This window comes from Heptranchias perlo, unplaced genomic scaffold, assembly GCF_035084215.1.
Source record: "Heptranchias perlo isolate sHepPer1 unplaced genomic scaffold, sHepPer1.hap1 HAP1_SCAFFOLD_672, whole genome shotgun sequence".
In the NCBI taxonomy this organism is placed as follows: domain Eukaryota; kingdom Metazoa; phylum Chordata; class Chondrichthyes; order Hexanchiformes; family Hexanchidae; genus Heptranchias; species Heptranchias perlo.
Window position 1 is genome coordinate 42,501 of NW_027139701.1, and position 20,687 is coordinate 63,187.

The 20,687-nt window shown below is 56.4% G+C and overlaps 1 protein-coding gene across 1 annotated transcript in view; it reads left to right on the top strand.

Moving 5' to 3' along the window:
• LOC137318232 (myosin-10-like) overlaps positions 1-20,687 on the top strand; it is a gene marked incomplete at its 3' end in the record, with an annotated part of 97,089 nt that overhangs the window by 28,550 nt on the left and 47,852 nt on the right. The window contains exons 4-7 of the mRNA XM_067981162.1: positions 6,121-6,138; positions 11,510-11,602; positions 14,620-14,683; positions 16,108-16,206. Of these exons, the coding sequence (XP_067837263.1) occupies positions 6,121-6,138; positions 11,510-11,602; positions 14,620-14,683; positions 16,108-16,206 (274 nt within the window). The remainder of the gene's footprint in view (positions 1-6,120; positions 6,139-11,509; positions 11,603-14,619; positions 14,684-16,107; positions 16,207-20,687) is intronic.

Sequence of the window (20,687 nt, forward strand, 5' to 3'; positions counted from 1 at the left end):
ACGCCCTACCATTAACGGAGTAGGTCCTGGCCCGATTCGATCTATCAAAATGCATCACCTCACATTTATCTAAATTAAACTCCATCTGCCATTCATCGGCCCACTGGCCCAATTTATCAAGATCCCGTTGCAATCCTAGATAACCTTCTTCACTGTCCACAATGCCACCAATCTTGGTGTCATCTGCAAACTTACTAACCATGCCTCCTAAATTCTCATCCAAATCATTAATATAAATAACAAATAACAGCGGACCCAGCACCGATCCCTGAGGCACACCGCTGGTCACAGGCATCCAGTTTGAAACACAACCCTCTACAACCACCCTCTGTCTTCTGTCGTCAATCCAACTTTGTATCCAATTGGCTACCTCACCTTGGATCCCGTGAGATTTAACCTTATGGAACAACCTACCATGCGGTACCTTGTCAAAGGCTTTGCTAAAGTACATGTAGACCACGTCTACTGCACAGCCCTCATCTATCTTCTTGGTTACCCCTTCAAAAAACTCAATCAAATTCGTGAGACATGATTTTCCTCTCACAAAACCATGCTGACTGTTCCTAATCAGTCCCTGCCTCTCCAAATGCCCGTAGATCCTGTCTCTCAGAATACCCTCTAACAACTTACCCACTACAGATGTCAGGCTCACTGGTCTGTAGTTCCCAGGCTTTTCCCTGCCGCCCTTCTTAAACAAAGGGTCAACATTTGCTACCCTCCAATCTTCAGGCACCTCACTTGTAGCTGTTCAATTCTGGGTACCGCACTTTAGGAAGGATGTCCAGGCCTCGGAGAGGGTGCAGAGGAGATTTACCAGAATGGTCCCGGGGATGAGGGACCTCAGTTATGTGGAGAGACTGGAGAATCTGGGGTCGTTCCCCTCAGAGCAGAGAAGTTTAAGGAGGAGATTTGATCGAGGGGTTCAAAATCATGAAGGGGTTTTGAGAGAGTAAATAAGGAGAAAGTGTTTCCAGTGGCAGGAGGGTCGGTGACCAGAGGACACGGATTTAAGGTCATCGGGGAAAGAGCCAGAGGGGGAGATGAGGAGACATTTTTACCCCTCCCCCACATACAGAGCGTTTTTACGATCTGGAACGCACTGCCTGAAAGTGGGGGGTGGTGGGAATTAGATAGGACAGGAACTTTCAAAAAGGCAACTGGACATGTGTTTGAAAGGGGGATTAATTTGCAGGACCGTGGGGGGGGGGAAAAAGCTGGGGGAGTGGGACCAATTCATAGAATCATAGAAGTTACAACATGGAAACAGGCCCTTCGGCCCAACATGTCCATGTCGTCCAGTTTATACCACTAAGCTAGTCCCAATTTCCTGCACTTGGCCCATATCCCTCTATACCCATCTTACCCATGTAACTGTCCAAATGCTTTTTAAAAGACAAAATTGTACCCGCCTCTACTACTGCCTCTGGCAGCTCGTTCCAGACACTCACCACCCTTTGAGTGAAAAAATTGCCCCTCTGGACCCTTTTGTATCTCTCCCCTCTCACCTTAAATGTATGCCCCCTCGTTATAGACTCCCCTACCTTTGGGAAAAGATTTTGACTATCTACCTTATCTATGCCCCGCATTATTTTATAGACTTCTATAAGATCACCCCTAAACCCCCTATTCTCCAGGGAAAAAAGTCTCAGCCTATCCAACCTCTCCCTATAAGTCAAACCATCAAGTCCCGGTTGCATCCTAGTAAATCTTTTCTGCACTCTTTCTAGTTTAATAACATCCTTTCTATAATAGGGTGACCAGAACTGTACACAGTATTCCAAGTGTGGCCTTACTAATGCCCTGTACAACTTCAACAAGACATCCCAACTCCTGTATTCAATGTTCTGACCAATGAAACCAAGCATGCCGAATGCCTTCTTCGCCACCCTATCCACCTGTGACTCCACTTTCAAGGAGCTATGAACCTGTACTCCTAGATCTCTTTGTTCTATAACTCTCCCCAACGCCCTACCATTAACGGAGTAGGTCCTGGCCCGATTCGATCTACCAAAATGCATCACCTCACATTTATCTAAATTAAAACTCCATCTGCCATTCATCGGCCCACTGGCCCAATTTATCAAGATCCCGTTGCAATCCTAGATAACCTTCTTCACTGTCCACAATGCCACCAATCTTGGTGTCATCTGCAAACTTACTAACCATGCCTCCTAAATTCTCATCCAAATCATTAATATAAATAACAAATAACAGCGGACCCAGCACCGATCCCTGAGGCACACCGCTGGACACAGGCATCCAGTTTGAAAAACAACCCTCTACAACCACCCTCTGTCTTCTGTCGTCAAGCCAATTTTGTATCCAATTGGCTACCTCACCTTGGATCCCATGAGATTTAACCTTTTGTAACAACCTACCATGCGGTACCTTGTCAAAGGCTTTGCTGAAGTCCATGTAGACCACGTCTACTGCACAGCCCTCATCTATCTTCTTGGTTACCCCTTCAAAAAACTCAATCAAATTCGTGAGACATGATTTTCCTCTCACAAAACCATGCTGACTGTTCCTAATTAGTCCCTGCCTCTCCAAATGCCCGTAGATCCTGTCCCTCAGAATACCCTCTAACAACTTACCCACTACAGATGTCAGGCTCACCGGTCTGTAGTTCCCAGGCTTTTCCCTGCCTCCCTTCTTAAACAAAGGCACAACATTTGCTACCCTCCAATCTTCAGGCACTTCACCTGTAGCGGTGGATGATTCAAATATCTCTGCTAGGGGACCCGCAATTTCCTCCCTCACCTCCCATAACGTCCTGGGATACATTTCATCAGGTCCCGGAGATTTATCTACCTTGATGCGCGTTAAGACTTCCAGCACCTCCCTCTCTGTAATATGTACACTCCTCAAGACATCACTATTTATTTCCCCAAGTTCCCTAACATCCATGCCTTTCTCAACCGTAAATACCGATGCGAAATATTCATTTAAGATCTCACCCATCTCTTGTGGTTCCGCACATAGATGACCTTGTTGATCCTTAAGAGGCCCTACTCTCTCCCTAGTTACTCTTTTGCCCTTTATGTATTTGTAGAAGCTCTTTGGATTCACCTTTGCCTTATCTGCCAAAGCAATCTCATGTCCCCTTTTTGCCCTCCTGATTTCTCTCTTAACTCTACTCCGGCAATCACTATACTCTTCAAGGGATCCACTTGATCCCAGCTGCCTATGCATGTCATATGCCTCCTTCTTCTTTCTGACTCGGGCCTCAATCTCCCGAGTCATCCAAGGTTCCCTACTTCTACCAGCCTTGCCCTTCACTTTATAAGGAATGTGCTTACCCTGAACCCTGGTTAACACACTTTTGAAAGCCTCCCACTTACCAGACGTCCCTTTGCCTGCCAACAGACTCTCCCAATCAACTTCTGAAAGTTCCTGTCTAATACCATCAAAATTGGCCTTTCCCCAATTTAGAATTTTAACTTTTGGGCCAGACCTATCATTCTCCATAGCTATCTTAAAACTAATGGAATTATGATCACTGGTCCCAAAGTGATCCCTCACTAACACTTCTGTCACCTGCCCTTCCTTATTTCCCAAGAGGAGGTCAAGTTTTGCCCCCTCTCTAGTCGGGCCATCCACATACTGAATGAGAAATTCCTCCTGAATACACTCAACAAATTTCTCTCCATCCAAGCCCCTAATGCTATGGCTGTCCCAGTCAATGTTGGGAAAGTTAAAGTCCCCTACTATTACCACCCTATTTTTCTTGCAGCTGTCTGTAATCTCCTTACATATTTGCTCCTCAATTGGACAGCCCTTTCAAAAGAGCCGGCACAGGCACGACGGGCCGAACGGCCTCATCCTGCGCCACATCATCCTATGGTTCTAAGAAAGAACCTTGCATTTCTACAGCCCCTTTCATCACCTCAGGACGCCCCACAGCCAACGAGTTACTTTTCCTTTGGAAAAGTGTCGACACTGTTGTAACGTCGGACGAGTGAGAAAGGAGCAGAACACACGGACTAAGAGCAGGAGTCGGCCGTTCGGCCCCTCGAGCCTGCTCCGCCATTCGATGAGATCGCGGCCGATCTGATTGTGTCCTCACCCCCTACGTTCCCGTCGACCTCCTGCAACCTTTGACTCCCTCGTTAATCAGGAATCTCTCTTAACTCAGCCTTAAAAAATATTCAGTGACCCTGCCTCCACCGCTCTCCGGGGAGGGGAGTTCCTCAGACTCACGACCCTCTGAGAGAAAAGATTGCTCCTCATCCCCATCTTAAATGGGAGAGCCCTTATTTTTTAAACTGTGGCCCCCCTAGTTGCAGTCTCCCCCACAAGGGGAAACATCCCCTCGGCATCTGCCCCTTCCAATCCCCTCAGGATCTTATATGTTTCAGTAAGATCACCTCTCATTCTTCTAAACTCCAGTGTGTATACAGGCCCAACCTTCCCTCATAAGATAACCCCCTCATCCCAGGGATCAGTCGAGCGAATCATGTCCTTTCTTAAATAAGGAGACCGAAACTGCACACAGTATTCCAGATGTGGTCTCACCGGATGTGTTTCTAGGGTGAGGTGAAGTAAAGTGGGAGGAGATTTACCAGAGTGGTCCCGGGGATGAGGGTCTCCAGTTATGTGGAGAATCTGGGGTCGTTCCCCTCGGGGCAGAGAAGGTTCAGGGGGAGATTTACCAGAGTGGTCCCGGGGATGAGGGTCTCCAGTTATGCGGAGAATCTGGGGGTCGTTCCCCTCGGGGCAGAGAAGGTTCAGGAGGAGATTTACCAGAGTGGTCCCGGGGATGAGGGACCCCAGTCATGTGGAGAATCTGGGGTCGTTCCCCTCGGGGCAGAGAAGGTTAAGGGGGAGATTTACCAGAATGGTCCCGGGGATGAGGGACCTCGGTTATGCGGAGAATCTGGGGTCGTTCCCCTCGGGGCAGAGAAGGTTCAGGAGGAGATTTACCAGAGTGGTCCCGGGGATGAGGGTCTCCAGTTATGTGGAGAATCTGGGGTCGTTCCCCTCGGGGCAGAGAAGGTTCAGGAGGAGATTTACCAGAGTGGTCCCGGGGATGAGGGTCTCCAGTTATGTGGAGAATCTGGGGTCGTTCCCCTCGGGGCAGAGAAGGTTCAGGAGGAGATTTACCAGAGTGGTCCCGGGGATGAGGGTCTCCAGTTAAAGTGGAGAGACTGGAGAATCTGGGGTCGTTCCCCTCGGGGCAGAGAAGGTTCAGGAGGAGATTTACCAGAGTGGTCCCGGGGATGAGGGACCCCAGTTATGTGGAGAATCTGGGGTCGTTCCCCTCGGGGCAGAGAAGGTTCAGGAGGAGATTTACCAGAGTGGTCCCGGGGATGAGGGACCCCGGTTATGTGGAGAATCTGGGGGTCGTTCCCCTCGGGGCAGAGAAGGTTCAGGAGGAGATTTACCAGAGTGGTCCCGGGGATGAGGGTCTCCAGTTAAAGTGGAGAGACTGGAGAATCTGGGGTCGTTCCCCTCGGGGCAGAGAAGGTTCAGGAGGAGATTTACCAGAGTGGTCCCGGGGATGAGGGTCCTCGGTTATGTGGAGAATCTGGGGTCGTTCCCCTCGGGGCAGAGAAGGTTAAGGGGGAGATTTACTAGAATCCTGAGGCGAATAGTGCGGATGGACTTAAGGGGAAGCTGGATAAACACATGAGGGAGGAAGGAATAGAAGGATAGGGGGATAGGGTGAGATGGAGTAGGGAGGGAGGAGGCTCGTGTGGAGCATAAACGCCAGCACGGACCTGTTGGGCCGAATGGCCTGTTTCCGTGCTGTAAAAGCAACGTAATAATGTGCCATCGAAGAGGGAGGTTCACCCGCATCATCCCTCTGTGTACTCCACCTGCTCTGTGTGTGTGTGTGTGTGTGAGAGAGAGAGAGAGAGAGAAGTTGTCGCCCATTCAGCTGCCATCTTGTGCCCCATTAGAGCAGTTGTCGTGTTTGCGGAGGGAGTTGGGTGGGGAGTTGGGCGGGGGGAGAGAGAGAGAGCATGAGTGCGCGATGTGGCCGTAGTCCTGGAATAGTAGTTGTTGTCTGTGCTTGTATATTTCATTATCATTGTGCTGCGTGTTAATACTTTATTTCCCTTTTTTTTTTGTTTCTGTTTTATTGATTTTGCCGTGTTGGTGTTTGGCGTTTGGCAGAGTGCGTCCATTGCATACGTGAGTAGCTGCTAGTTTCCGCTCACCTACCTCTCCCACCGGCTAAACCCCGGCTGGCTGTCTCTTAACTCTTTCCCAGACAGGCTTGGGGGTGTCTTCAACAACCAGTTCTCTGGGTCTCCCGACGACCGCAGGGTGTTGCGCCCTCCTGTTCCCACAGAGTGCGGGCGGGAATCAGCTCGTTGGGATTGTGTGGCACTGACCCAGACATCGGAGGAGGATAGCTTCAGACCACCTCCCCACCTCCTGTTAAAAGCCACCTCGCTCGTACCTCTCCCTCTCCCTCGCTCGCACTCTCTCTCTCAGACTCTCGCTCTCTCTCCGACTCACTCGCTCTCTCTCTCCGACTCTCGCTCTCTCTCCGACTCTCGCTCTCTCTCCGACTCTCGCTCTCTCTCCGACTCTCGCTCTCTCTCCGACTCACTCGCTCTCTCTCTCCGACTCTCGCTCTCTCTCCGACTCACTCGCTCTCTCTCTCCGACTCACTCGCTCTCTCTCCGACTCTCGCTCTCTCTCCGACTCGCTCGCTCTCTCTCCGACTCTCGCTCGCTCTCTCTCCGACTCTCGCTCGCTCTCTCTCCGACTCTCGCTCTCTCTCCGACTCTCGCTCTCTCTCTCCGACTCTCGCTCGCTCTCTCTCCGACTCTCGCTCTCTCTCCGACTCTCGCTCTCTCTCCAACTCACTCGCGCTCTCTCTCCGACTCTCGCTCGCTCTCTCTCCGACTCTCGCTCGCTCTCTCTCCGACTCTCGCTCGCTCTCTCTCCGACTCTCGCTCGCTCTCTCTCCGACTCTCGCTCGCTCTCTCTCCGACTCTCGCTCTCTCTCTCCGACTCTCGCTCTCTCTCTCTCCGACTCTCGCTCTCTCTCTCTCCGACTCTCGCTCTCTCTCTCTCCGACTCTCGCTCTCTCTCTCTGACTCTCGCTCTCTCTCCGACTCTCGCTCTCTCTCTCCGACTCTCGCTCTCTCTCTCTCCGACTCTCGCTCTCTCTCTCTCCGACTCGCGCTCTCTCTCTCCGACTCTCGCTCGCTCTCTCTCCGACTCTCGCTCGCTCTCTCTCCGACTCTCGCGCTCTCTCTCTCTCCGACTCTCGCGCTCTCTCTCTCTCCGACTCTCGCTCTCTCTCCGACTCTCGCTCGCTCTCTCTCCGACTCTCTCTCTCTCGCTCTCTCTCCGACTCTCGCTCTCTCTCCGACTCTCGCTCTCTCTCCGACTCTCGCTCTCTCTCTCCGACTCTCGCTCTCTCTCTCCGATTCTCGCTCGCTCTCTCTCCGATTCTCGCTCGCTCTCTCTCCGACTCTCGCTCGCTCTCTCTCCGACTCTCGCTCTCTCTCTCCGACTCTCGCTCTCTCTCTCCGACTCTCGCGCTCTCTCTCCGACTCTCGCTCTCTCTCTCCGACTCACTCGCTCTCTCTCTCCGACTCTCGCTCTCTCTCTCCGACTCTCGCTCTCTCTCTCCGACTCTCGCTCTCTCTCCGACTCTCGCTCTCTCTCTCCGACTCTCGCTCTCTCTCTCTCTCCGACTCTCGCGCTCTCTCTCTCCGACTCTCTCTCTCTCTCCGACTCTCTCTCTCTCTCTCCGACTCTCGCTCTCTCTCTCTCCGACTCTTGCTCTCTCTCCGACTCTCGCGCTCTCTCTCCCCCCGCCCCGCTCCCTCCGCCCTCCCCCGCCCCGCTCCCTCAGCCCTCCCCCGCCCCGCTCCCTCCGCCCTCCCCCGCCCCGCTCCCTCCGCCCTCCCCCGCCCCGCTCCCTCCGCCCTACCCGCCCCGCTCCCTCCGCCCTCCCCGCCCCACTCCCTCCGCCCTCCCCCCGCCCCGCTCCCTCCCCCCGCCCCGCTCCCTCCGCCCCCGCCCCGCTCCCTCCGCCCTCCCCCCGCCCCGCTCTCTCCGCCCGCTTGCTTCCTGCCTGTCTCGCTCACTCCATCTCTCCTCAGTGAACATTTTTCAGGAGACAAGACATTGGTGAGTCCAGCCGGTCAGCCCACCTCACCTCGAGCGATCAAATGACGGTGCGGGATCTGGAACTTCCTCGGTTAAACCGGGGACCAGAGCGGCAACTGTTTGCACCCGAGCCTGGTTTTGGCCGAACAACCGACTCGACAGTCTCCAGTCAAACTTTTTAGAAAGTGGGTCAGTGCCTGGAGTGTTGGTGGTGCCAGGGTTAGACTTTTAGCAGAGGAAGGCGAGGGGGGTCGATCTGCCTGACACAGATCCAGTGTCCGGAACGTGCACAGGGTCACACCCATCGCTGGACGATGAAAAGACCCCAGTCCCATTTCAATGGCCTTCCGCCATCCTGGTGGTCTCGCGATACAACGATAATGGAGTTGTTGACTAACCATCAATTAGTCTAACAGCGGACCCAGACATGAGGAGAGGAGGACTCTCAGTGATGGAGAGCTTTGGATACAGGACGAGGCCCATTCAGCCCCTCGAGCCTGTTACTATAGGAACAGGAGGAGGCCCGTTCAGCCCCTCGAGCCTGTTACTATCGGAACAGGAGGAGGCCCGTTCAGCCCCTCGAGCCTGTTACTATCGGAACAGGAGGAGGCCCGTTCAGCCCCCTCGAGCCTGTTACTATAGGAACAGGAGGAGGCCCGTTCAGCCCCTCGAGCCTGTTACTATAGGAACAGGAGGAGGCCCATTCAGCCCCTCGAGCCTGTTACTATAGGAACAGGAGGAGGCCCGTTCAGCCCCTCGAGCCTGTTACTATAGGAACAGGAGGAGGCCCGTTCAGCCCCCTCGAGCCTGTTACTATAGGAACAGGAGGAGGCCCGTTCAGCCCCTCGAGCCTGTTACTATAGGAACAGGAGGAGGCCCATTCCCCCCCTCGAGCCTGTTACTATAGGAACAGGAGGAGGCCCATTCAGCCCCTCGAGCCTGTTACTATCGGAACAGGAGGAGGCCCATTCAGCCCCTCGAGCCTGTTACTATAGGAACAGGAGGAGGCCCATTCCCCCCCTCGAGCTTGTTACTATAGGAACAGGAGGAGGCCCATTCAGCCCCTCGAGCCTGTTACTATAGGAACAGGAGGAGGCCCATTCAGCCCCTCGAGCCTGTTACTATAGGAACAGGAGGAGGCCCATTCAGCCCCTCGAGCCTGTTACTATCGGAACAGGAGGAGGCCCATTCAGCCCCTCGAGCCTGTTACTATAGGAACAGGAGGAGGCCCATTCCCCCCCTCGAGCCTGTTACTATCGGAACAGGAGGAGGCCCATTCAGCCCCTCGAGCCTGTTACTATAGGAACAGGAGGAGGCCCATTCAGCCCCTCGAGCCTGTTACTATAGGAACAGGAGGAGGCCCATTCCCCCCCCTCGAGCCTGTTACCATAGGAACAGGAGGAGGCCCATTCCCCCCCCCGAGCCTGTTACTATAGGAACAGGAGGAGGCCCATTCAGCCCCTCGAGCCTGTTACTATAGGAACAGGAGGAGGCCCATTCAGCCCCTCGAGCCTGTTACTATAGGAACCGGAGGAGGCCATTCAGCCCATCGAGCCTGTCCCGCCATTCTGATCTATACCTGAACTCCATCCACCCACCTTGGCTCCATACCACTTAATACCCTTGACTAGCAAAGAATCGATCGATCTCAGATTTAAAACTATTGAGCAAGCATCGACTGCTCTTTGTGCTTCCACACTTCTACCACCCTTTGCGTGAAGAAATGTTTTTCTGACTTCTGCCCTGAATGGCTTGGCTCTGATTTTAAGGCTATGTCCCCCTGCCCTGGACTCCCCCACCCCACCCCACCAACGGTAAAAGGTTCTCTCGATCCTTTCAAATTCCTTTCAAAAATCCAAAACACCTCAATCAAATCACCTCATTAACCTGTATGGTCCCGGTCCGGGAACACCTCGATTTTAAAGTTCTCATCCTCCTGTTCAAATCCCTCCATGGCCCTCGCCCCCCTCCCTATCTCTGTAACCTCCTCCAGCCCCGACAATTCTCATCCTCCTGCTCAAATCCCTCCATGGCCCTCGCCCCCCTCCCTATCTCTGTAACCTCCTCCAGCCCCTACAATTCTCATCCTCCTGTTCAAATCCCTCCATGGCCCTCGCCCCCCCTCCCTATCTCTGTCACCTCCTCCAGCCCCTACAATTCTCATCCTCCTGTTCAAATCCCTCCATGGCCCTCGCCCCCCCTCCCTATCTCTGTAACCTCCTCCAGCCCCTACAATTCTCATCCTCCTGTTCAAATCCCTCCATGGCCCTCACCCCCCCTCCCTATCTCTGTCACCTCCTCCAGCCCCTACAATTCTCATCCTCCTGTTCAAATCCCTCCATGGCCCTCGCCCCCCCTCCCTATCTCTGTAACCTCCTCCAGCCCCGACAATTCTCATCCTCCTGTTCAAATCCCTCCATGGCCCTCGCCCCCCCTCCCTATCTCTGTAACCTCCTCCAGCCCCTACAATTCTCATCCTCCTGTTCAAATCCCTCCATGACCCTCGCCCCCCTCCCTATCTCTGTAACCTCCTCCAGCCCCGACAATTCTCATCCTCCTGTTCAAATCCCTCCATGGCCCTCGTCCCCCCCCTCCCTATCTCTGTAACCTCCTCCAGCCCCCCTACAATTCTCATCCTCCTGTTCAAATCCCTCCATGGCCCTCGCCCCCCCTCCCTATCTCTGTAACCTCCTCCAGCCCCTACAATTCTCATCCTCCTGTTCAAATCCCTCCATGGCCCTCGCCCCCCTCCCTATCTCTGTAACCTCCTACGACCCTCCGAGATCTCTGCGCTCCTCCAATTCTGGCCTCTTGCTTATCCCCGATTCCCATCGCTCCACCATTGGCGGCCGTGCCTTCAGCTGCCTGGGCCCTGAGCTCTGGAATTCCCTCCCTAAACCTCTCCCCCTCTCTCTCCTCCTTTAAGACGCTCCTTAAAACCTCCCTCTTTGCCCGAGCTTTTGGTCACCTGTCCCTAATATCTCCTCATGTGTCTCGGGGTCAGATTGTGTTTGATAATCGCTCCTGGGAAGCGCCTTGGGGACGTTAAAGGCACTGTGTGAATGGGAGTTGTTGTACGTTCCAGGGAAAATACAAGCCTAGTTTATGCGATCTCTCCATTCAATTTGGGAACCATGAGGGTCTCCTGATCCTCCCGAGCAGCTACGTCCACCGCCCGCATGGGAGGCTCTGGAAGTGGAGCCTGGTTCAGGAGCTGTGCGTTGGGCCTCATCCATCTCATTCATATTCATTCTCTCTCCTCTCTCTCTTTCTCTCTCTCTCTCTCTCTCTCTCTCTCTCTCTCTCATCGTTTCCCATTTTCGTGCCCGTCGGTTGTCTTTATTTCCCGCCCTCCCACTCCCTTCCAGGATGTGACTGATCCAGATTGTTTTTCCTTTTACCTCCCCCTTCCCTGACCCCCCCCTTCCAGGGTGAACTGGAACGTCAGCTGCTTCAAGCCAACCCCATTCTGGAAGCGTTCGGCAATGCCAAGACCGTGAAGAACGACAACTCATCTCGATTCGTAAGTGGGCTCGTTTCCCAAAAAGGCACAGAGGGCACAGGGCAGGTGGTCACAGGATCAAAGGGCACAGGGCAGGTGGTCACAGGATCAGGGACAGAGGGCACAGGGCAGGTGGTCACAGGGGCAGAGGGCATAGGGCAGGAGGTCACAGGATCAGGGACAGAGGGCACAGGGCAGGTGGTGACAGGATCAGGGACAGAGGGCACAGGGCAGGTGGTGACAGGATCAGGGACAGAGGGCACAGGGCAGGTGGTGACAGGATCAGGGACAGAGGGCACAGGGCAGGTGGTCAAGGGATAAGGGACTGAGGGCACAGGGCAGGTGGTCAAGGGATCAGGGACAGAGGGCACAGGGCAGGTGGTCACAGGATCAGGGACAGAGGGCACAGGGCAGGTGGTCACGGGATCAGGGACAGGGGGCACAGGGCAGGTGGTCACGGGATCAGGGGGCAGAGGGCACAGGGCAGGTGGTCACAGGATCAGGGACAGAGGGCACAGGGCAGGTGGTCACAGGATCAGGGACAGAGGGCACAGGGCAGGAGGTCACAGGATCAGAGGGCAGAGGGCACAGGGCAGGTGGTCACAGGATCAGGGACAGGGGGCACAGGGCAGGTGGTCACAGGATCAGGGACAGAGGGCACAGGGCAGGAGGTCACAGGATCAGGGACAGAGGGCACAGGGCAGGTGGTCACAGGATCAGGGACAGGGGGCACAGGGCAGGAGGTCACAGGATCAGGGGGCAGAGGGCACAGGGCAGGTGGTCACAGGATCAGGGACAGAGGACACAGGGCAGGTGGTCACAGGATCAGGGACAGAGGACACAGGGCAGGTGGTCACAGGATCAGGGACAGAGGGCACAGGGCAGGAGGTCACAGGATCAGGGGGCAGAGGGCACAGGGCAGGTGGTCACAGGATCAGGGGGCAGAGGGCACAGGGCAGGTGGTCACAGGATCAGGGGCAGAGGGCACAGGGCAGGTGGTCACAGGATCAGGGACAGAGGGCACAGGGCAGGTGGTCACAGGATCAGGGACAGAGGGCACAGGGCAGGTGGTCACAGGATCAGGGACAGAGGGCACAGGGCAGGAGGTCACAGGATCAGGGACAGAGGGCACAGGGCAGGTGGTCACAGGATCAGGGGGCACAGGGCAGGTGGTCACAGGATCAGGGACAGAGGGCACAGGGCAGGTGGTCACAGGATCAGGGACAGAGGGCACAGGGCAGGAGGTCACAGGATCAGGGACAGAGGGCACAGGGCAGGAGGTCACAGGATCAGGGACAGAGGGCACAGGGCAGGTGGTCACAGGATCAGGGGGCACAGGGCAGGTGGTCACAGGATCAGGGACAGAGGGCACAGGGCAGGTGGTCACAGGATCAGGGACAGAGGGCACAGGGCAGGAGGTCACAGGATCAGGGACAGAGGGCACAGGGCAGGTGGTCACAGGATCAGGGACAGAGGGCACAGGGCAGGAGGTCACAGGATCAGGGGGCACAGGGCAGGTGGTCACAGGATCAGGGACAGAGGGCACAGGGCAGGTGGTCACAGGATCAGGGGGCACAGGGCAGGTGGTCACAGGATCAGGGACAGAGGGCACAGGGCAGGTGGTCACAGGATCAGGGACAGAGGGCACAGGGCAGGAGGTCACAGGATCAGGGGGCACAGGGCAGGAGGTCACAGGATCAGGGGGCACAGGGCAGGTGGTCACAGGATCAGGGACAGAGGGCACAGGGCAGGTGGTCAAGGGATAAGGGACTGAGGGCACAGGGCAGGTGGTCAAGGGATCAGGGACAGAGGGCACAGGGCAGGTGGTCACAGGATCAGGGACAGAGGGCACAGGGCAGGTGGTCACGGGATCAGGGACAGGGGGCACAGGGCAGGTGGTCACGGGATCAGGGGGCAGAGGGCACAGGGCAGGTGGTCACAGGATCAGGGACAGAGGGCACAGGGCAGGTGGTCACAGGATCAGGGACAGAGGGCACAGGGCAGGAGGTCACAGGATCAGAGGGCAGAGGGCACAGGGCAGGTGGTCACAGGATCAGGGACAGGGGGCACAGGGCAGGTGGTCACAGGATCAGGGACAGAGGGCACAGGGCAGGAGGTCACAGGATCAGGGACAGAGGGCAAAGGGCAGGTGGTCACAGGATCAGGGACAGGGGGCACAGGGCAGGAGGTCACAGGATCAGGGGGCAGAGGGCACAGGGCAGGTGGTCACAGGATCAGGGACAGAGGACACAGGGCAGGTGGTCACAGGATCAGGGACAGAGGACACAGGGCAGGTGGTCACAGGATCAGGGACAGAGGGCACAGGGCAGGAGGTCACAGGATCAGGGGGCAGAGGGCACAGGGCAGGTGGTCACAGGATCAGGGGGCAGAGGGCACAGGGCAGGTGGTCACAGGATCAGGGGCAGAGGGCACAGGGCAGGTGGTCACAGGATCAGGGGCAGAGGGCACAGGGCAGGTGGTCACAGGATCAGGGACAGAGGGCACAGGGCAGGTGGTCACAGGATCAGGGACAGAGGGCACAGGGCAGGTGGTCACAGGATCAGGGACAGAGGGCACAGGGCAGGAGGTCACAGGATCAGGGACAGAGGGCACAGGGCAGGTGGTCACAGGATCAGGGACAGAGGGCACAGGGCAGGAGGTCACAGGATCAGGGGGCACAGGGCAGGTGGTCACAGGATCAGGGACAGAGGGCACAGGGCAGGTGGTCACAGAATCAGGGGGCACAGGGCAGGTGGTCACAGGATCAGGGACAGAGGGCACAGGGCAGGTGGTCACAGGATCAGGGACAGAGGGCACAGGGCAGGTGGTCACAGGATCAGGGACAGAGGGCACAGGGCAGGTGGTCACAGGATCAGGGGGCAGAGGGCACAGGGGACTGTGTCGGGGGAGGTCGCGGGGCCTGTGTCCGGGGGGGGGGTTCGCGGGGCCCGCATCCGGGGGGGGTTCGCGGGGCCTGGGACAGAGGGCACGAGGCAGTCGAACTTTAATTGATAAACTCTGTGTTCTGTGTCTTCCAGGGAAAATTCATCCGGATAAACTTTGATGTAACTGGATATATTGTTGGAGCAAACATAGAGACATGTATCCTTGGCTGGCCGTGGATTGGGATGGGGAATGGAGACCCTCATAAACGAGTTTGTTTCAAGAGGAACTGGGCGGGTCAGTGGGCCGGACACTGTCCTCTCACCCCTCTGGGACAAATCCAGCCCCAGACGGAGGGGATGAAGGGGCTCCTCTCTCTCTCTCCCCCTCCCCTCTCTCTCTGTCTCTCTCTCTCTAGCTCTCCGATGGGGGGACTGGGTGGGTCATTGGGTCGAGAACTAGGGGGCATAGTCTCAGGATAAGGGGTCGGACATTCGAGACTGAGATGAGGAGGAATTTCTTCAATCAGAGGGTTGTGAATCTTTGGAATTCTCTCCCCCAGAGGGCTGTGGACGCTCAGTCGTTGAGGATATTCAAGGCTGAGATCGATGGATTTTTGGACTCTGGGGGAATCGAGGGACATGGGGATCGGGCGGGAAAGTGGAGTTGAGGGTGAAGATCAGTCATGATCTGATTGAATGGCGGAGCAGCCTCGAGGGGCCGAATGGCCTGCTCCTGCTCCTATTTCTTATGTCGGACGCTGTCCTCTCGCCCTCTGGGACCTGCGGCTCAAATCCAGCCCCAGACAGAGGGGGCGAAGGGACTCCTCTCGCTTTCTCTCGCGCTCTCTCTCTCTTTCTTTCTCTCTCTCTCTCTGTCTCTCTCTCTTTGTCTCTCTCTCTCTCTCTCTCTCTCTCTCTCTGTCTCTCTCTCTCTCTCTCTCTGTCTCTCTCTCTCTCTCTCTCTGTCTCTCGCTCTCTGTCTCTCGCTCTCTTTCTCTCTTTCTCTGTCTCTCTCTCTCTCTCTCTCTGTCTCTCTCTCTCTCTCTGTCTGTCTGTCTGTCTCTCTCTCTCTCTCTCTGTCTCTCTCTCTCTCTGTCTCTCTCTCTCTCTCTCTGTCTCTCTCTCTCTCTCTTTCTCTGTCTCTCTCTCTCTTTCTCTCTCTCTCTGTCTCTCTCTCTCTGTCTGTCTGTCTCTCTCTCTCTCTCTCTGTCTCTCTCTCTCTCTCTGTCTCTCTCTCTGTCTCTCTCTCTCTTTCTCTGTCTCTCTCTCTCTTTCTCTCTCTCTCTGTCTCTCTCTCTCTCTGTCTGTCTGTCTCTCTCTCTCTCTCTCTGTCTCTCTCTCTCTCTGTCTCTCTCTGTCTCTCTCTCTCTCTGTCTGTCTCTCTCTCTGTCTCTCTCTGTCTCTCTGTCTGTCTCTCTCTGTCTCTCTCTCTCTCTCTGTCTGTCGCTCTCTCTCTCTCGCTCTCGGGAACTGGTGGGCCAGACACTCCGTGGGGCAAGGGTTCGAATCCAGGCCGGTGCTTGCAGGCCTGATATCTGGCAGTGGGAGTGGCGGGGCAGGGAGGGGGTGCTGGTGGGGGTGCAGATTAGCTCCGCGTCCAGTTTTCCCGAGAGGCCCACAATCCTTGACGGCGGCCCGCAGACCTGTTGGAGAAATCCCGGGCCATCCGTCAGGCCAAGGACGAGCGGACCTTTCACATCTTCTACCAGCTGCTGGTCGGTGCTGGGGAACATGCCAAGAGTGAGTGTTTGTAGCACCTTCCCTCCCTGGGCTTCCTCACCAGGGCTTTACCGTGTTTAAAACTCTGACCGCATTCCATGACCTGGGGCTCAATGAGGAGCACACTCACTCTCTCTCTCACCTCTCAGCTCTGAGTCAGAAGTTGGAACCCCACACTCCCAGAGACTCGAGCCCCGTAATCCAGGCCCACGCTCCCCGGTGCCAGTACTGAGGGAGTGCTGCACTGTCGGAGGTAGATGGATATACTCTAGGGCTCGAGCCCCATAATCCAGGCCCACACTCCCCGGTGCCAGTACTGAGGGAGTGCTGCACTGTCGGAGGTAGATGGATATACTCTAGGACTCGAGCCCCATAATCCAGGCCCACACTCCCCCGGTGCCAGTACTGAGGGAGCGCTGCACTGTCGGAGGGAGATGGATATACTCTAGGACTCGAGCCCCATAATCCAGGCCCACACTCCCCAGTGCCAGTACTGAGGGAGTGCTGCACTGTCGGAGGTAGATGGTTATACTCTCGGACCCGAGCCCCATAATCCAGGCCCACACTCCCCGGTCCCAGTACTGAGGGAGCGCTGCACTGTCGGAGGTAGATGGATATACTCTAGGACTCGAGCCCCATAATCCAGGCCCACACTCCCCCGGTCCCAGTACTGAGGGAGCGCTGCACTGTCGGAGGGAGATGGATATACTCTAGGACTCGAGCCCCATAATCCAGGCCCACACTCCCCGGTCCCAGTACTGAGGGAGTGCTGCACTGTCGGAGGCAGATGGATATACTCTAGGACTCGAGCCCCATAATCCAGGCCCGCACTCCCCGGTGCCAGTACTGAGGGAGTGCTGCACTGTCGGAGGTAGATGGATATACTCTAGGACTCGAGCCCCATAATCCAGGCCCACACTCCCCGGTCCCAGTACTGAGGGAGTGCTGCACTGTCGGAGGTAGATGGATATACTCTAGGACTCGAGCCCCATAATCCAGGCCCACACTCCCCGGTGCCAGTACTGAGGGAGTGCTGCACTGTCGGAGGTAGATGGATATACTCTAGGACTCGAGCCCCATAATCCAGGCCCACGCTCCCCGGTCCCAGTACTGAGGGAGTGCTGCACTGTCGGAGGTAGATGGATATACTCTAGGACTCGAGCCCCATAATCCAGGCCCACGCTCCCCGGTCCCAGTACTGAGGGAGTGCTGCACTGTCGGAGGTAGATGGATATACTCTAGGACTCGAGCCCCATAATCCAGGCCCACACTCCCCGGTCCCAGTACTGAGGGAGTGCTGCACTGTCGGAGGTAGATGGATATACTCTAGGACTCGAGCCCCATAATCCAGGCCCACGCTCCCCGGTCCCAGTACTGAGGGAGTGCTGCACTGTCGGAGGTAGATGGATATACTCTAGGACTCGAGCCCCATAATCCAGGCCCACACTCCCCGGTCCCAGTACTGAGGGAGTGCTGCACTGTCGGAGGGAGATGGATATACTCTAGGACTCGAGCCCCATAATCCAGGCCCACACTCCCCGGTCCCAGTACTGAGGGAGTGCTGCACTGTCGGAGGGAGATGGATATACTCTAGGACTCGAGCCCCATAATCCAGGCCCACACTCCCCGGTCCCAGTACTGAGGGAGTGCTGCACTGTCGGAGGGAGATGGATATACTCTAGGACTCGAGCCCCATAATCCAGGCCCACACTCCCCGGTCCCAGGACTGAGGGAGTGCTGCACTGTCGGAGGTAGATGGATATACTCTAGGACTCGAGCCCCATAATCCAGGCCCACACTCCCCGGTGCCAGTACTGAGGGAGTGCTGCACTGTCGGAGGTAGATGGATATACTCTAGGACTCGAGCCCCATAATCCAGGCCCACACTCCCCGGTCCCAGTACTGAGGGAGTGCTGCACTGTCGGAGGTAGATGGATATACTCTAGGACTCGAGCCCCATAACCCAGGCCCACACTCCCCGGTCCCAGTACTGAGGGAGTGCTGCACTGTCGGAGGTAGATGGATATACTCTAGGACTCGAGCCCCATAATCCAGGCCCACGCTCCCCGGTCCCAGTACTGAGGGAGTGCTGCACTGTCGGAGGTAGATGGATATACTCTAGGACTCGAGCCCCATAACCCAGGCCCACACTCCCCGGTCCCAGTACTGAGGGAGTGCTGCACTGTCGGAGGGAGATGGATATACTCTAGGACTCGAGCCCCATAATCCAGGCCCACACTCCCCGGTCCCAGTACTGAGGGAGTGCTGCACTGTCGGAGGTAGATGGATATACTCTAGGACTCGAGCCGCATAATCCAGGCCCACACTCCCCGGTGCCAGTACTGAGGGAGTGCCGCACTGTCGGAGGGAGATGGATATACTCTAGGACTCGAGCCCCATAATCCAGGCCCACACTCCCTGGTCCCAGTACTGAGGGAGTGCTGCACTGTCGGAGGTAGATGGATATACTCTGGGACTCGAGCCCCATAACCCAGGCCCACACTCCCCGGTCCCAGTACTGAGGGAGTGCTGCACTGTCGGAGGTAGATGGATATACTCTAGGACTCGAGCCCCATAATCCAGGCCCACACTCCCCGGTCCCAGTACTGAGGGAGTGCTGCACTGTCGGAGGGAGATGGATATACTCTAGGACTCGAGCCCCATAATCCAGGCCCACACTCCCCCGGTCCCAGTACTGAGGGAGTGCTGCACTGTCGGAGGTAGATGGATATACTCTAGGACTCGAGCCCCATAATCCAGGCCCACACTCCCCGGTCCCAGTACTGAGGGAGTGCTGCACTGTCGGAGGTAGATGGATATACTCTAGGACTTGAGCCCCATAATCCAGGCCCACACTCCCCGGTCCCAGTACTGAGGGAGTGCTGCACTGTCGGAGGGAGATGGATATACTCTAGGACTCGAGCCCCATAATCCAGGCCCACACTCCCCGGTGCCAGTACTGAGGGAGTGCCGCACTGTCGGAGGTAGATGGATATACTCTAGGACTCGAGCCCCATAATCCAGGCCCACACTCCCCGGTCCCAGTACTGAGGGAGTGCTGCACTGTCGGAGGGAGATGGATATACTCTAGGACTCGAGCCCCATAATCCAGGCCCACACTCCCCGGTCCCAGTACTGAGGGAGTGCTGCACTGTCGGAGGGAGATGGATATACTCTAGGACTCGAGCCCCATAATCCAGCCCCACACTCCCCGGTCCCAGTACTGAGGGAGTGCCGCACTGTCGGAGGGAGATGGATATACTCTAGGACTCGAGCCCCATAATCCAGGCCCACACTCCCCGGTCCCAGGACTGAGGAAGTGCTGCACTGTCGGAGGTAGATGGATATACTCTAGGACTCGAGCCCCATAATCCAGGCCCACACTCCCCGGTGCCAGTACTGAGGGAGTGCTGCACTGTCGGAGGTAGATGGATATACTCTAGGACTCGAGCCCCATAATCCAGGCCCACACTCCCCGGTCCCAGTACTGAGGGAGTGCTGCACTGTCGGAGGTAGATGGATATACTCTAGGACTCGAGCCCCATAACCCAGGCCCACACTCCCCGGTCCCAGTACTGAGGGAGTGCTGCACTGTCGGAGGTAGATGGATATACTCTAGGACTCGAGCCCCATAATCCAGGCCCACACTCCCCGGTGCCAGTACTGAGGGAGTGCTGCACTGTCGGAGGTAGATGGATATACTCTAGGACTCGAGCCCCATAACCCAGGCCCACACTCCCCGGTCCCAGTACTGAGGGAGTGCTGCACTGTCGGAGGGAGATGGATATACTCTAGGACTCGAGCCCCATAATCCAGGCCCACACTCCCCCGGTGCCAGTACTGAGGGAGTGCTGCACTGTCGGAGGTAGATGGATATACTCTAGGACTCGAGCCCCATAATCCAGGCCCACACTCCCTGGTCCCAGTACCGAGGGAGTGCTGCACTGTCGGAGGTAGATGGATATACTCTGGGACTCGAGCCCCATAACCCAGGCCCACACTCCCCGGTCCCAGTACTGAGGGAGTGCTGCACTGTCGGAGGTAGATGGATATACTCTAGGACTCGAGCCCCATAATCCAGCCCCACGCTCCCCGGTCCCAGTACTGAGGGAGTGCCGCACTGTCGGAGGGAGATGGATATACTCTAGGACTCGAGCCCCATAATCCAGGCCCACACTCCCCGGTCCCAGTACTGAGGGAGTGCTGCACTGTCGGAGGGAGATGGATATACTCTAGGACTCGAGCCCCATAATCCAGGCCCACACTCCCCCGGTCCCAGTACTGAGGGAGTGCTGCACTGTCGGAGGTAGATGGATATACTCTAGGACTCGAGCCCCATAATCCAGGCCCACACTCCCCGGTCCCAGTACTGAGGGAGTGCTGCACTGTCGGAGGTAGATGGATATACTCTAGGACTTGAGCCCCATAATCCAGGCCCACACTCCCCGGTCCCAGTACTGAGGGAGTGCTGCACTGTCGGAGGGAGATGGATATACTCTAGG